General features: G+C 45.6%; 1 protein-coding gene across 2 annotated transcripts in view; it reads left to right on the top strand.

Annotated features, from left to right (window-relative positions):
* The window catches only part of LOC117041675 (hyaluronidase-4-like), a 28,342-nt gene extending 17,509 nt beyond the window's left edge, over positions 1-10,833 (top strand). Inside the window, exons 2-5 of one of the 2 annotated variants that reach the window (XM_033140679.1) lie at positions 2,081-2,191; positions 5,547-6,555; positions 8,538-8,627; positions 10,015-10,833. In XM_033140679.1, coding sequence (XP_032996570.1) covers positions 2,081-2,191; positions 5,547-6,555; positions 8,538-8,627; positions 10,015-10,407 — 1,603 coding nt within the window. In that variant the 3' untranslated portion in view covers positions 10,408-10,833. The remainder of the gene's footprint in view (positions 1-2,080; positions 2,192-5,546; positions 6,556-8,537; positions 8,628-10,014) is intronic. The other variant, XM_033140680.1, reaches the window with a different exon arrangement.
* Positions 10,834-17,014: the final 6,181 nt, after the last annotated feature.

Raw genomic sequence — 17,014 nt, 5'->3', positions numbered from 1 at the left:
CCATCTACAGTTCTGTGATCCCAATGCAGGTTCTTCCTCTCCCCCAGTCTGCTGTTAGTCCCAGAAAAGTGTTCCCATGGGCGCCACTTCTCTTGCACTGGGAGCAAATCCTTCTGGCTGCTCTTGTAACTGCACACAGAGAAGGGGCCATGGCTCAGGGGTGGAACATCTGCTTTCTTTGCTGAAGGTCTCCGGTTCAATTCCCGTCAACTCCAGATAAGACTTGGGACTCAGCTATACAGCTGCAAATAAGATGTTTTAAATATGTTGTCAAGTGCAATATACAAATGTGACACAAGATGGTGACCATGAGCTATGCCAAATTCAATGTATTTTTCAAAACGTGGTGTTGTTTTTAAAGCATTTTCACAGCATTTTTTATATGTGTGTAGGTTCCACCTTGGAAGTACACAAATAATCTGGCTCTTACAAGACAGGGAAAGTACTACAGTACTATGCATGTGAACCCCCCTGACTCCCTTTTCTGGTTCTTTCACTTTCCTGTAGCAAAGTCTTATCTTTGCCTTGCAATTACATGGCAGGTGGCTCTCTGCCTCTAGTCTCTTCCATGATCCATTTCTTCAACAGGAATTGAGTGATCCAGGAAGAGGTGATGGCCTTGGCAGTGGAGGCATTATCAATCCTTTCCTTTTGGCATGTTTCTGCAGTGGCATTTCAAGCCGCGATGCTGCTTTTAACTCATTAATATTGTCATATTATCATTTAAACCTCTATCGGTTTACAAATAAATATCACAACTACGCAGCTGTGTGGTTATTGCTGGCTCTCTGGAACAAGCACGCTAAGATTGGTCTGTGTTAAAAAAAAAAAAAATCCCCTTAATTATGCCAGGTTATCAAACAAATGCAATTCTATCTGCCCTCTCCAGTAAAGATCCCAAGAGTAGCATCACAAATCCGTCCCCTCCCCCGAATAACTGTTTACCCGTGTAAGACATGTGAACATGCATATGTATGCATTGGCACACTAGGGCAGTGTTTTTCAACCTTTTTTGGGCAAAGGCACACTTGTTTCATGAAAAAAATCACGAGGCACACCACCATTAGAAAACGTTAAAAAAATTAACTCTGTGCCTATATTGACTATATATAAAGTAATTTTCCCATGGCACACCAGGCAACATCTCGCGGCACACTAGTGTGCCGCGGAACAGTGGTTGAAAAACACTGCACTAGGGAGCACCATGTTATACTATTTATCGCTCTGCCACAAAGTTGCCTGGTATCCTTCCAGCAGCCTTCTCAGAACTTAAATGAGCTAGCATCTACATTAATAAAGAGCATGAATTACGAGCAGGAAATCTCCTTAATCTCTGAGCTGACTGGGTGGCCTTAGGCATGCCCTCCTCTCGGTCTTCGCTTTCAATCTGTGAAATGGGGATAATAATGCCAGCACTTACAGGGGCGCTGTAAGGATTACTGAGATACATGAGAAGCACTTTGAACATTTCAGGGGGGGAAAGCACTATAATTAAATATTAGTGCATTATTAAATAAATTTGGTGCATGGGATGTGAATCACACACGCTACCCCAATGAGGAGAAGAAACTAGCTGGCAAGTATACAAATGCTGTTTTCAAGGCTTCCCTGGAGTAGATCCCTCTGATAGATTTTTACTCACTGTTTAGGAACACTCCTGAGATGTAAATTATGTCTTGGGAGTCAAGTGTGTGAATTGCTATGCCACTGAGACCGAAGGCTAGGTAGTATTTAATTATAGTTTGTTCTGCATCCCCACTACTTAGAGAGGAGGGGGAAAGTCTTTCTTTTGGGAACAAACTCCGCCATACAATCTGCTGCACTGAGAGCCGTGACTCTCCAGAAGGAAATCTTAGCTCTGTATCCAGTGTTGCCATTTAATCTTCCCTGGAGGTCTAGTTAGTGCTTCTGAAGCTTGGGTTCAGATAAAAGCAACTTCTCCTTTACAGCCTGGGGTAAAAGCTTATTCTGCTCCTGGGTTGCTTGGTGAAAGTGGTGCTGCTGTCCTTCAACAAAGGGCAGCATGGCACACCATGTTGGCGCTGCTGCGAGCTTGTGATTTTTGTTGATTTCACTGTAGATCCAGGGGCTGGAGAGATGCTGAGTGGCTTATAGGATTTATCTGGGAGATCAAAACCACAGACAGAAGCAGGAAAAAGGAAGGCCCATTTACAGGCACCCTGCTCCCCAAGTAAGTTAATTGGTGGTTTGGCTGTTGCTTCGTATTTTCTGGTCATCTTCTCTGAAAAAGCCACTAAACTCCCATTGTGATTGCTTTTTTGGCATTTCCCCTTCTAAATATGCAAATACACCTTTTCAGGTCTGGATGGAAGATCTGCTGGAGATTATGGGAAGAATAAATAGGGAGGAGACAGGAAGAGGAAAAGAAGATTTTGATTTTTCCTTCCAGGCACTATGGCACCACCCTAGACTTTTCATCCTGCCTTTCCTCTTCCTTTACAACAACCCTGTGGAGTAGCACTCAGGGATGATGAGTGGCCACATGGCTAGCTCAGCAGTCAGGCGGGATCTCCCTGTACAGCAGTGTTACCACCACCACCACTGCCTTTGATTTCTCTGTGCCACTTGCCCAGCCTCCCTCCCTCCATCCTCTGCCCATGTGCAGAGTTTCAGGCTGGGCGTGCTCCGCTGGCTCCTACCCACCCAGAGGCCTCTTTCTAGCCTTCATTCTGGTTGATATTCTGCGCCACTGCCCCCCAGCCCCTCAGTAAGCCTCTGATTCCCTGCTCCGGAAAAGCTCACACGGAGGCACTTCTTTCCTCGCCCCGATCTGGCTTCCACGCTACTTCTACCCTGCCATGTTATACAAGGTTCTCTGAGTGTTTCTGGACATTAGTGGGTAATGCATTTGACTAAGAAGCGCTTCACCTCCAGGGAAATACTAGGCTTTAATGCAGGTCAGCAATGATTGAAAGCTGTAATCATCAGATGTCTGCTCTGTGGCCTATGCAGAATGAGGTTAATGTGACTGCTCAGTTCCTGGTGGAATTGGCCTCACTGAGCTGGGGAGCATGAGAAGGGGAGAACGAGACGCTTGCAGTGGAAGGGGGGGGGGAAGGGAGCACCCTGAACGTGCCAACAACAAACTGGAGCTTCTGGGGCCTTCGATTCAGAATGTATATCCATGCTATTTTATAAAAACATGGAATTGGAGCATCAGGGTTTTGTTTTAAAACAAAAACAAATCAATGGATTAAATTATAAACTGGGCTAGGGAACCTGTGGCGCTCTAGGTCGGACTCCAATGCTGGTTTTTGGACTCAAGCTCCCATTATCCCTGGCCACTAGCCATGCTGGCTGGGGCTGATGGGAGCTGGAGTCTGCCAATGCAGGTTCCCCACCCCCGTTTTAAATGGAGAAAACTGCTAATGACAAAACAGACAAGGCTATACCGACACAGCAAAGCGAGGCCACCGTTTCCCCCACACTTGAGTAAATAGCACTGGGAGCAGATTTGTGACCCTGCAGCCGGGTGGCCTCTAAGGAGTAGCAGCAGCAGCTCTCCTTCCCTCCCTCATGTATGCTGCAAATTGAATTACTCTGCAAATTAGCTGGAGGGAAGCCTTTTGCAGCCGTGGCAATTAACAAAAAGGCAGCTTTCCTTTCAGGCCTGATGTGGAGAGAATGGAGCCCTTAAAAAGCCACCACTCACCCCTTGTCCTGAGCTCGCCACCACTTGTCCTTTTCCTACCCAGTCTGCTTTTGACCCCTGACCCTGGGATGTCAGACAAAAACAAGGGGAGGTGCATGGTTTCATTTGTGCTTTTTGCAGCTGGAGTCTTCAGAGGCTCTGTGATGCTCACAAGTGTAAGGAAGAGCCTTCTGACAGCAAGAGCTGTTTGACAGTGGAACAGACTCCCATGAGGGGTGGCCAGGCTCTCCTTCCTTGGAGGTTTGCATTCACTGCCTTCCAAACTCTACAGTTCTATGATTGTAACATGGCTATCGGATGGAAACATCTATGGTAAAGAAGGCTTTGCATATATAGCACTAGTTAATGAGGCAGGAGGCAGGGTGGCCAACAGGAGGCTGAGCAAACTAATTCTAATTTTGCTCCATCCTCCTCTGTCTGGGTTCTAAGAGCAAGGAGGTTGCTGGCAGCCAGTGTCAACCACTAGACTGTTTGCAAATAAGGAGGCAAGCAGTGGCTAAGCGTGGTGGGGCAGTGCCCCTCTTGCCCTAATGGATCGGCCTTGGGATGACTGGGGAGCAGTCACACTCTGTGCAGTGTTAGAAACTCAGTTGCGCCAAATGGCACCTTAAACTTAGGTTACGGTTGTCTGTTTGCCAGGGGGCTGGACTCTATATGACCCTTCCAATGCTACAGTTCTACGATTCTATGATCTCAGCTACTTTGCTTGACAGTAGCTTGCTCTTACAACAGTTCATTTGTCCCAGTATGTCAGAAGGAGAAACACACACAGGGGAAATGGAAATGGTATTAACTATGGACCAAGGCAGAAGTTTTTAAACTGTGATCTGTGAGTTCCATTTGGGTGGCATATGGAAATGCTGCTACACAGTCAAATATATCTGCACTGACTTTCCTTGCTGGGATGATGGAGGACTAAGATGACCAGCAAAGGGTTCATGGTTCGTGCAGCAGCACAGAAGGACAAGAGGCTTGTCTTTTGCTGCACACAAGTTAGTTGGCATGATGGAGATGTCACCTGCCAACCTGGTGCCCAGAAATCTCCATGTAGATTTCTTCAATTGGGCCTGCAATTGTGGGGGAATTAAACTTCCATTTACAGAGTTATGTGGACGAGAGCCTGGGGCGTTTGACCCTTTAATCACTTTGCTTTCCCCCAAAACTATCCAAGACACGCTCTTTTAAAGTTCAAACAACGTATAACTTTTACTTAGTGTACTTGCAACTTGCAAACTAAAATATACAACACAGGTAGGTGTTAACTTACATTGCTAATACATCTTACATGTCTAAGATAAATACAGTGGTACCTCGGGTTACAGACGCTTCAGGTTACAGACTCCGCTAACCAAGAACTAGTACCTCGGGTTAAGAACTTTGCTTCAGGATGAGAACAGAAATCACATGGCGGTGGTGCGGTGGCAGCGGGAGGTCCCATTAGCTAAAGTGGTACCTCAGGTTAAGAACAGACCTCTAGAATGAATTAAGTTCTTGACCCGAGGTACCACGTACTGTTACAGACTAAGTCTGAGACAGACAGCAGCACAAGTTCAGCTGCTCTCACATAAAAGACTGCCATAACTGTACCAACTGAAATAACTGCCTCGGATGTGTGACAACACAGATTTCTATAGCCCTTGTGAGCATGAACCCTTTCCTTAGCATTTTGGGTTTTTCTTATCCCACAAATTGGACCCGCGGCAGTAGCAAAATGCACTTGGGAAATTCCAAACATTGCTGCATGGGGAAACTGATTTGTTAGCTGTTCACCGAAGTTCCAAATTGGCATACGGTTGGGTTTGTTTTACAATACCTGGCCAGTAAGCATCATGCTCATGTAACTCTTGACAGGCCTCTTCTGTCTTTCCTGCAGCATTGCATGCGACGCAGCGCCCTCGTGCTCAGCCGGGCCACCCACGTGGGCATCCACACCCTTGAGGCTGTGCCAGCCCTTCAGCCGCCATGCCCTCCTGCTGCTTCTGCTCTTGTTCCCAGACCTGCCTGTGGCATCTCCCAACCTGAAGCCGTCCTTGCCTCCCATTGTCAAAGAGAGCCCCTTTCTGGTGGCCTGGAATGCGCCAACCGCACGGTGCTCGGCTGCCTATGGGGTGCCCCTCAGCTTGGACTCCTACAGCATCCTGGCGAATGCCCAGGAAGCCTTTGTGGGCGGCAACATCACAATCTTCTACTACGACCAGCTGGGCTTGTATCCCTACTACTTGAACACAACGGTGCCGCCCACTGCCGTCAACGGCGGCTGCCCTCAGAACGCCAGCCTGACAAGGCACTTGGAGCAGATGGAGAGCAACCTGACGGCAGCCATGCCCTCCAGCTCCTTTGCGGGCCTCTCCGTGATAGACTGGGAGAACTGGAGGCCCCTGTGGGTCCGGAACTGGGACAAGAAAAGCGTCTATCGGAACATGTCTGTCCAGCTCGTCAGGCAAAAGAATCGCCATTTGTCGGATGCCCAGGCCGAAGTGCAGGCTAAGTGGGAATTTGAGACGGCCGCCCAGGAATTCATGTCTAAGACCCTGCAGCTGGCCCGCTCTCTCCGCCCCAGGGGCTGGTGGGGCTACTACCTCTTCCCAGAGTGCTACAACTACCACTATTTGGATAGCTTTGAGAACTTCACAGGGCACTGCCCTCCGCTGGAAGTGCAGCGCAACAACGAGCTGATCTGGCTCTGGGAGAACAGCAAAGCCCTCTACCCTTCCATCTACATGGAGGAGGCGCTGAGGAACTCTACGCAAGGGAAGAAGTTTGTGTGGGCCAAAGTGGGGGAAGCCCTGAGAGTGGCGGAGCTGCCTTCTGTTCAACATTCCCTCCCTGTCTTTGTGTATGCCAGGCCGTTCTACACCTACACAATGAAGGAGTTGTCTCAGGTGAGATACTTGCCCTCTTCCCCACCCTTGCTCCTAAATTGCACAGTGTGTGTGTGTGTGTGTGTGTGTGTGTGTGTAGTGTCCATGCTTTGAGGCCCAGTAGATTTACTGCTGAGCGAGGTTGCTAACAAGTCTGAGTCTTAGTTAGAGCTTTTGATCAATGGTAGCCAGTGAAGGAAGGAGCCTTGTGGCAAAGAGGAATGGAAAAGAGATAAGGTGTTAGTTGATTTCTGAGTTTATCAGAACTTCACTCCTGGCCATGGTGATGCAACCAAATAGAGGGTGAAAGGGCTATTGGGAGAGACTTAATTTTGTTTGGATTAAAACACAATATTTATTGCAAACATTTCAATACCCTCTTCATCTAAAGTGACTCCACGATGAATGGCGTCCTTTTTTTAAAAAAAATGTAACTATTACAAGGAGTTGGGAGAGATGACACTTCCAATATTCATTCACACACACACTCTTCCTTCAGCATGTGAACATCCCTTCTCAACATAACGCTGTTAAATCTGATACACATGGCACTAATGTTGAACATTTAATACCTGCACTCAGATTTCACACCACTTTACTGGACATGCTTTCCGTGGTTTTCTTCCCCTCCAACTACGAGCCAATTAAGTCTGCCTGCGTGAGCAATTCTCAAATATTCTGGGCCCTGTGGCAGGAGTAGAGGTCCATTAGGAATCTTGATTTTCTATGGTGGTGTAATAGTCATAAAAATGTTTAAAACGTGTGTGTGCGCACGAGCTATGTTGGGAAATTCCATTCCATCTCTTCAGGACTGCAAATTTTACTATGTTTCACAAGAAAACAAAAACCGCTTCTGTTGCACAGAAAGCGAAATGGATTAGGTTTATGGTTTGACAATAAACTTACTCCTACTCACGCTCCACACACACGTGTCTCACACTGTGTGTGCAGTGTCATTTGCATCAAGTGAGACTGATATTCCTGTATAGCCATTCGAGCATCAGCAGTGGCCATATTGGGCTATATACAGTGGTGCCATTCTGTTCATGCAACAGGCTTCTGTTTGCTCAATCAAATTTCCTTCTCCTTTCCTCTGCAGCCCCTGTGCACCCTCAAAATCCACCCAGAGGACCTTCCAGAGCATATTTTATTGGGGGGGGGCACGCGCAGGGGGATGAGAGGATTTCCTATTGCGTTGAGCAGAGTCCCATTATTGCAGTACTGGACACAATCCACAGCTTGGGTGTTTGTTCTGGACTACAGCAGGAATAGAGGATATCCAAACTGCGAGCGAATGTCAGGTTCCTGATGGTCTTTGCTTTTAATTCAAAAGGAGATGGGATCCAGAAGTTGCCAGCAACTCGCTTATCCATAGGGACAGTACCAAAGAGAAGGCAATAGTGGAATGTGGTACCCTTGCTAAAGCTTTGGCAAATACCGGTAGCTGGGATTGGCTACCAATACTCTTGGCCATTCTTTCCCAACCCTTGCTGCCTGTACTGACCACTTCTGGAAAACATGCATTAGAGGGCTTGATTTCCTACGAGTAGTGTGCAAATTGCCTGTAAGTTTGTAGCCCTCATGGTTGAACAAAGAGAAATACTGGTAAATGTCCTGAAGCAGGGTGGCTAACCTGGACCTGGGCCCTCCAAATCTTATTGGATTACAACTCTCATTCTACTGACCACTGGCCATGCAGGCTGGAGCTGAAGTCCAACAGTATCTAGAAAGCTTTGTCCCAAAAGCTTCAGAAACGAGAAGTCAAACAAAAAGAAACCCAGATTCGTAACTGTTATTTATTCAGTTGAGCATCATGATTTATAAACTCATGTAGAAGCTTCCTTTCTTTATAAGCCAACTGACTTAGATCTTTGTATGTATGGGGAAGAGTTCTATGAGAAATGTTATACCAAATATATTCTGGTGCCCAATGTCCCCCAGAAACGGCTTGGGTATTTACCGTAAACTTGCAAATTAATGTGTGCTGGTTTCTGTTGTTCTAGACAGACTTGGTGTACACCATTGGGCAGGCTGCAGCCATGGGGGCTCACGGCATTGTACTCTGGGGAGACGCAGAGTATTCTCGCAACCGGGTAATTTCAATAGCAGCCCTTGAGGCTGCTTTTCTTATTCATTCTTTTCTTTCATCTCTCTTGTTTATTGTTCAGCATCAGGTTGATGGGCAAAGGGAGAAAGCAGAGATTCTACATTGTATACTTGCTACTTAAAAGACTAGCAGAGAGTACCATGGGGTATTTAAAATGTTCTAGCTTCACACACTGCTGCTTATTCTGAAATGTTGAGCTTATCAGTCTTGCTACATTTGCTCTTCTATATGCACATCTGCAGATACACAAATTCCTTGCATTATTAAAAAAAAGATGTCAGGGAGGTTTCTAGACTAGTCTTTTCCTTGACATCCTAGCTCCTGATATGCAAGGGGCATTAAAAAAAATAAATCCCTGTTCCTACAGTCTGAAATGCTGCACCCCTGATAAAGATTTGCCAGTGTCATGAGAACTTTTGGCCTAGGCATTGGTATGCAACCAGTGTTCAGGTGCTATATTTAAGTTACAGAATGAACTACAAAACCTCTCCTGTCACAGACCCTCCCATGTGATGCTAAGGGAATAGAATCATAGAGTTGGAAGAGACCACAAGGGCCATCCAGTCCAACCCCCTGCCAAGCAGGAAACACCATCAAAGCATTCCTGACAGATGGCTGTCAAGCCTCTGCTTAAAGACCTCCAAAGAAGGAGACTCCACCACACTCCTTGGTAGCAAATTCCACTGCCGAACAGCTCTCACTGTCAGGAAGTTCTTCCTAATGTTTAGGTGGAATCTTCTTTCTTGTAGTTTGAATCCATGGCTCCGTGTCCGCTTCTCTGGAGCAGCAGAAAACAATTTTAAGGCAGAATCAACCCCTTTGCAAGGATTTTGTGGCCTCGGTCCTGTATACCTGAAGGAGCATCTCCACCCCCATTATTCAGCCTGGACACTGAGATCCAGCGCTGAGGGCCTTCTGGTGGTTCCCTCATTGCGAGAAGTGAGGTTACAGGGAACCAGGCAGAGGACCTTCTCGGTAGTGGCGCCTGCCCTGTGGAATGCCCTCCCATCAGATGTCAAGAAAATAAGCAACTATCCTACTTTTAAAAGACATCTGAAGGCAGTTCTGTTTAGGGAAGTTTTTAATATTTAATGCTGTATTGTTTTTAATATTCAATTGGGAGCCGCCCAGAGTGGCTGGGGAAACTCAGCCAGATGGGTGGGTTATAAATAAATAAATAAATAAATAAAATATTCAATTCCACAGGACCCCGGCCTCAATTAGGACATTATGCTAGTCAAATAGGAATAAGGAAGTCCCCAATACCATTAAATTCCAGTATTTTCTAATAGATTTATTTAGTTTTGCATCACAGACTTTCTCCGGCATTTGTAGCTCTCTATTAACTCTTATAATAACTGTTTCCTTCGCAGACCAACTGCTTAAAGATTCAGGACTACCTGAATAGCACCTTAGGCCCTTATATTGTCAATGTGACCGCGGCGACCAAACTTTGCAGCCAGAAGATCTGCAACAGCCACGGCCGCTGCATTCGCCGAAGGATGGACTCGGACAGCTACTTGCACCTCAGCCCTGACAGCTTCCAGATCCAAACAATAGCAGAGGGCAACCAAACCCGAGTGCTGGTGAGGGGGCAACTGAGACGTTGGCAGGAGGACAAAATGAGAGAAGAGTTTGTGTGTCACTGTTACCAGGGCTGGAATGGAGAACGCTGCTCTGCCCGGGGGCGGGGCTTCTGGCTGCAGACAAGTGATTGGTTAATTCTTGGGGTGCTTCTGTCCGTACTTTGGGGGTGTTGTTTGTGAGCCTTTTGGACCAGTTGTGATACATGTGGATTTTTTGTGTGAAGCCCACAACCCTCTGAATAGTGGTGAGAAGGGAAGACCAAGACAAGCATGGTGCTTGGTGACAAAGGTTTTGTGAAGTGATCTGTGGCTCCCACTGGTGTTCCTTCTCCTTGTTGTGTTTCGCTGGAAAAGTGAGCACATAATGGATTTTTCCCTCCAACAACTTCCATGACCTATGCAGGATTCTATTCTTCCAATACACTGAAGGTTTTCTTTTAAAGTTTTGTATCTCTCTTCACCAGCATAGCTGCAGCTTGAATATTCAGCAGTGCATATTTTCCTAAACTGTGACAAGAACAGTAGTTTTCTAATTGTTTTTTTTTTAAAGCAAAAGTTAATTCAGTCATGATCTGATATTTATAACAGTTAAATAATGGCACAGTCGCCTTTAACAGCAGTGTACTGTATTTAAGCAGATTATTTATACACAGAAGAAACATTTCCTACTTGAACCAGATAGGAGTCCTCCAAATGTGATTGGTACTATTTAACTGTTGTGTGTCTGTCTGTCCGTTTGTATATGTCAAGCTACCTCTCTTATTAAGCGGGGGCAAAATAAAAAAAAAACTTTTAAATTAAATATTTTTCATGTGACAGATTGACCTAGCATTTCAATATTGTCACCTACTGAAAGCCATAACCATCACTGTTCAAGATCAGTGGCTCTCAGATATCCCCCTTACCACAAACCCATGGACTACGTAAAAATTGGGTGCATGGAGTTTCTCGACAGACCATAAGAGTAGTCTTTGTTTTCCAATTGCGATGGATGTGCCTGTTTTTGTGAGCGAAGTTCTGTGTAGTCTCAGGTGTCATGTTTGTCAGCTGTAACCTCAGGTCAAAAGGGCCTGAATCTGAGTCGCCACAAAGAATAAATCAAGTCCAGAGCCAAGTACAGATACTCTCAACTGTTTGACAACCTGAATGGAGTTTGTGGAGCACCAGGTGATAAACTATGATCTGGGGTGGGCCACCTGCAGACCAAGCCCAATTCCAAAGGCCTTCTGCAAGAGAACCAGGTTAGACTCTGGTAACAGCGACCTACTTCCCCGGCAGCCAGCTGAGCAGGGAGAAAGGAAGGGTGGGAGAAAAGAAATGGTTCTTCTCCCCTGCTGGCTTCAGCCCTGCCCACAGCTGCCCTGAACAATTACATGTAAGAGAACGCAGCCCTCAATAGCAAAATGTTGCCCATCTTTCCTGTAAGGATAGGGATTGTGTAGTCCAGAAACATTTGCAGGGCCACGACTCTCATGATCCATGATCATTCACCATGCTGGCTGGGGCCGATGAGACTTGTAGCTCATCAACATCTGTAGCACAGAGTTTTCAGGAGCTGCTGCCACCGCCATCACAATCTCTGTGCATGGTGTTGACTCAAATCTAGAGAACAGGCACATAGCTCTTATGTTGCAGGAGAAGCACAGACACAGCTCCCTTCAGCAGGTCCTCACCTGGTTTTATCAATTCTCCCCCCACCCAGGCCCAGCCATTTTTGTCTGTGCTATGCAGCAGGATGGGAGAAGGAACAAAACAACAAAGGGTCGTGAAAATGAGGAGTGAGTGGAAGGATCTTTGCTGGCACCACCTTATCCTTTGGTCCTGGGCTGCTGCTACATATAGGGAAAGAGGCAGAGGGGGTGGGCAGTAAGATGCTCCCCCAAGCATCAGCCACAAGATTGAACTAGATCAGATAGTGGAACCTTGTGGCCCTCCAGATGATTAAAAGCTGCAACTTAGATTTACACAATATTTAATCATCCATTAAAGCCATGATGGGAGAATAGTAACACATGAAAGATGGCCTGGGAAATGTTGAGATAGCAAGCATTCACGTTCATCCCATCGCTAGTGCTTCAATTTATTTTATTTTTGGCTGGTTATACGCCATGTAATTTTCAGTATTCATTCAGACAACGTTGAAGTAGTTCCTCCGCCTGGCTTAACAAGTCAAACTTTTTCTGTCCTATGCTTATGAGATCTAAAAACAAAGGATTAGAGAGAGGAGGTCCAATCCTAGCTTCCACTTTTAACAGGCATGGGAAGGGGAGGGGCTTACCACACCTTTTGATCATAATTGCCAGGGAAAGTCAAGTGTTTATTTTCCAACACAAGGCCAAAAAGGTATGTTAATTTCCTTGCTGGCACTGATATACAAACATCATCAAATGAATTATTCTTCCACTTCCTGGATTTTGCAAGAATACATTGGCAAAAGCTGGGAATGTGTGTGTGTGTGGGGGGGGGAGACCCATTACAAGGCTGGCATTCTGGGACATGATGGTGTGCGAGTGTAAAACCTGGCCAGAATACAGAAGTTGCATTTATCCCTGCATTAGAAGACGGCAGACTCCCCCCATGTCCCTAGAGAGCACCTGTCCCCTGCAATCATGAAAAATGGTTCCAGGGCCTTATAAACAAGGGATAACCAATTTATGTAATCTAAGGGGCAACATTATTTTCCATGAGATGGAATGAAAATTTGTTATGAGTCCAGGCTGTTTCATGGACAAAGTCTTCAAGCAATTAGGTTTCAAGACCCGAAAAGACTGAGAATGGAAGGCTTTGCTAAAAACCAATAGGATCAAGTGCAAACATCTGGTGTGTGTGTGTGTGTGTGTTGCTTAAAAAAAAATCAGGCAACATACCTGTGTCTTCATTAAGCTTCAGAAGCCTCCTTTGCTCAGTCTGTGCTTACAAATAAGTTTGAAGTCCATTCATTTGCAAAGCCACCTTACCTCCTTCCAGTGCTCCAGCTGAACTGATTGATATTCAGAGTTACCTCCAAAAGCAAGCTAAGCAGCATCAAAATCTACCCAGTAGGCAATGATTGCTATCTCCTTTTAAGCACCGAGAGACCCCAGGAGAGAGACTGAGAAAGGGTGGCAATCCCAAATGGAAAATGGAAGCTTCCATAGCTGCGTTGACGGGCAGGAATTCAGCATGTTTCGCATTCCCCAACCTTGGCAAAACCTATTTAATGTCTGGTTATCACACAGCTGCTGAAGGCATGGAGGCTCTCATGAAAAGAAGGTGGAACCCCCAGTTATAGCCAGAATACAACCAAGGCATGCAGCATCAATGGAAACAAGAGTCTGAATCAATGGGCAGGAAGACTTGACTGCGCACAAGCCAGCACTTGCTGTTTTGTGGAACTGGCAATCACATTCCTTTGGCTCTGGCTCTCCCACAGAGTTGCCGAGAAGTTAACGATTATACACTGCTGGTTAGGTTTAGAGCAATTAGGGTGATCTTACATGCTGCCTACAGACAATATCTCCCTTTTTATGAGGGGTCTGCATTCCTGCCTTTGCTCCGACTTGTCCCTTGCACATTCCAGAGACACAAACTTGTATTATTGCCGTCAAGCTGGCTACTGCAAGCGCTTAAAGGAAAAGGCTTGACTAAATTAGTACAGTGACCTTTATCTAGAAACTGAATGATTGATTATTGGCTGGGGTTGATTCATAATTTACACACCTGCTTGCTGAGCGCGTGCGTACACACACACACACACACACACACGGGTTTGCAAGGCTGAACATCAGAAGGGGTGATGGGGAGACGTTCCTTTTCCAAACACACAACTAGGCAAGTGGTTGGGAGTCCCAGCCTATTGGCACACAATCATGTCCTGTTCCCCCAACCGATGGGAGATGCACACTGCTGCTTCACCATAGGAAATACCAGCAGATACACATGGCTGAAGTGTAATAGGTGAGCTGAAATGTTAGCTTGAAAATTAATGCCCCTGGAGGTAAAGCACACTTTTCTTTTTACAAAAAGAGTGAAAGACAAAAAAAAAATACAACCAATATGAAAGATAACAAGAGTGCATTTTCCAATCACTGCTATGCACATTGACTGGAGAACTTATCCATACTAGAAAACAGGCCACTGTGCCACACATCACATTTTACAATATACAGGAAGATTAAGTAAGTAGGTAAAGGGGGGGGGAGTATTGCATGAATTGAGCCCTCCAAGACATAGAATTATAATTTGATGGTCTCCAGTATCCATGGCCAAACTGGTGTGGTAAGAATGTGGGCTGAAAATAAGCTGGGTTGAGTTGCAGTCCTAGCAAAGAGGTGGGGGGTAGCTTTGCTATGAGGACACCTTGCCACTCAACCTGTATTTCTTATGACCTCACCTGCCAGACTTGTTATCATGTGCAAAACATGTGAACTTCTGTATCTTCCTCCTAGTGTCCCCCTCACTCACCTCAATGTGCCAGAATCTCACATCAAGCTTATTAAAGAAACCTACAACCTATGACACGTATGATGAAGTAGGCTGTGGTCTACAGGTGCCTAAAACTAGTTAGCCACAAGCTGTTCTTAGCGCTGAGAATAAAGAGATTCGGAATGAAACAGCTCTTATACAGGAACAAGAACAGGATCCATAACCGTGTCCCATTATGTGCATGGCAGCTCTAGCTTGATTCTGGGAACATGAACAGGATTAATATTATGTATTTATTAATACCCACCCCCCAAATGGGACTCAGGGCAGCTTACAGATAAAAACAAGAATCACTAAAAACAGCAGCGGAAACTATAATTAAAAACAATTAAACATTAATCGAATTTAAACGCGATAGATATATAAAATTGGTTTTAAACATACGAATAATCACAACAAAAAGAACACAACCACAACACCAGTTCTTTCATTAAAAGCAGTCAATTCCGCAAAACCTGTTGGAACAAGGTCTTTCATTTGCTAGCGGAAAGACCGCTAAGAGGGGGCCAGTCTACCTTCTCCAGAGTCTGGGAGCAGCCACCCAGATTACATGGGTGAATGCCTCCTTCCACTCATTTGTGAACTTACCCTACTTATTACAAAATTTACAGCAAATAGAACTACTCGTCCTCAAGATCTCTCAGAGCAGGAATATTCACCTAAATGTCAAGTTCCAGCTGTTATTAAGTTAAGTACACTTGGCCTCAAGTGTGTACCTTCTATTTCACAGGACTATTCCTCCTCACGCTCTTGCAAAACACCTCTAACTTGGGCAAGTTGCTCTCAGCCTTGAGCGCATGTTGATGATGAACAACTTTTCTATGCGGTAAATCAAAGGGATATTTTGTGATTTCCCTGAGCAGCTGTGTAACAACAAAGAAAGAGATCTCACATTTCTCCGCTTGTCTTACACTCTGCTGTGCTGGAACCAGCCAAGAAGGCAGAAGAACAACAGCAACATTCCCGAAATGATTCAGTAAACTGAGCGGCGATGGAGTTTGGGAGATGGGCTGTTAGAAGCAAATGGAGCACCATCTCCATTTGGTGCACGGAAATAGCCATCATGGGGATTCTCAGAATTTAGCATGAATTCGCTAACCTTGTCTTCACCAGCTGCAGAAATGAACCTTTCACTCGCACAAAGGAAATACATATTCAAACGTACTCTTTAAACGAATTTGGCCATGAGGCACCATCTGTTGGGAAGCGAGTGCTACTCCCCACCCACCCAATAATTCTTACGAGACAATCCTCATCTTCAAGTTACCATGCATGTAGAAAGCCAGCACTGCTTATTTCCACATTAGTTATTCCAAAGCCAAATATTGCAGGGAAGCGTACCGGTAGCTTATTCAAAGGATGTCCAGCTCTTCTGAATTCAGGAATCTTCGCCCAGGAAGCTGGCATAGTAGCAGCAGTTTAGGAAGATTCTTCTTCCTAAATGGTCTCCATGATGACCCAGTCCTAGTAGGTTTTCCCCTGAGCAGTAAAGTCTACTGCTTGGTCTGGTTACCACTTGGGCAAGCCCACTGAAATCTGAACAGCAAAAGGAGTCACTAGTCCCAAGTGGCTTTATTTACACCAACTCAGGCCAAGGGTGGCTTATGCAAAAACCACCCAAACCCTGATGAGCAACCTATGCCACTCTTGGAGGAAGGATGCACATGGGGGACAAGAAATGAACGCCCTCCTGTGTTACAGCCAGATTGCGATAGCCACCTGCCCCACACCTGACATCATAAGAAACATCAGGTGTGGAGCAGGTAGAGATGCAACTAGGCCAAAAGGGATTTGCAGGCCCTTTTCATCAGCTATGCAAGCCCCAAATGATGGTTAGTTTGGATAAAAAGGGGTCAGCTGACACCAGGTGATTGACAGGTGGGCAGCCCCATCCATCTGTCAAAATTGGCCATGGAGAGAGGGAGGAAATAAGGATTTTGCCCACCGCTGCTGAATAGGAATGGTTTTGTCAAGTACCAGACATCTAAAACCACCAGAAAAGTCATGGGAGGTACCTACAATCTCACCATATGGCAAATGCAGCTATACAGAGAGTTATCCTCTTTAGCGAGCTGAAGTCTACCATGTCTAAGCAAAATTTCCCATCAGTCTTTGAGGCAGAGCAAAATTCACTTCGTAATGTGAGTGGGTACCACCGACGACTGAGTCTCTCTGCCAGGTGGCGGTCTTTGCATAGTGAACTTTCAAGTAGCCAACACAGGGCTGGCAGTTGCCTCAACCTACTAAAGAAATACACAAAACCTGATTGTTTTAAAAATACTTTTTATTTTATTTTTTAGAAAATACAGCATTCAGTACAGTG

This window comes from Lacerta agilis, chromosome 2, assembly GCF_009819535.1.
Source record: "Lacerta agilis isolate rLacAgi1 chromosome 2, rLacAgi1.pri, whole genome shotgun sequence".
Taxonomy (NCBI): domain Eukaryota; kingdom Metazoa; phylum Chordata; class Lepidosauria; order Squamata; family Lacertidae; genus Lacerta; species Lacerta agilis.
Note: the sequence above shows the minus strand (reverse complement) of the source record. Positions and strands in the feature narration are given on the sequence as shown.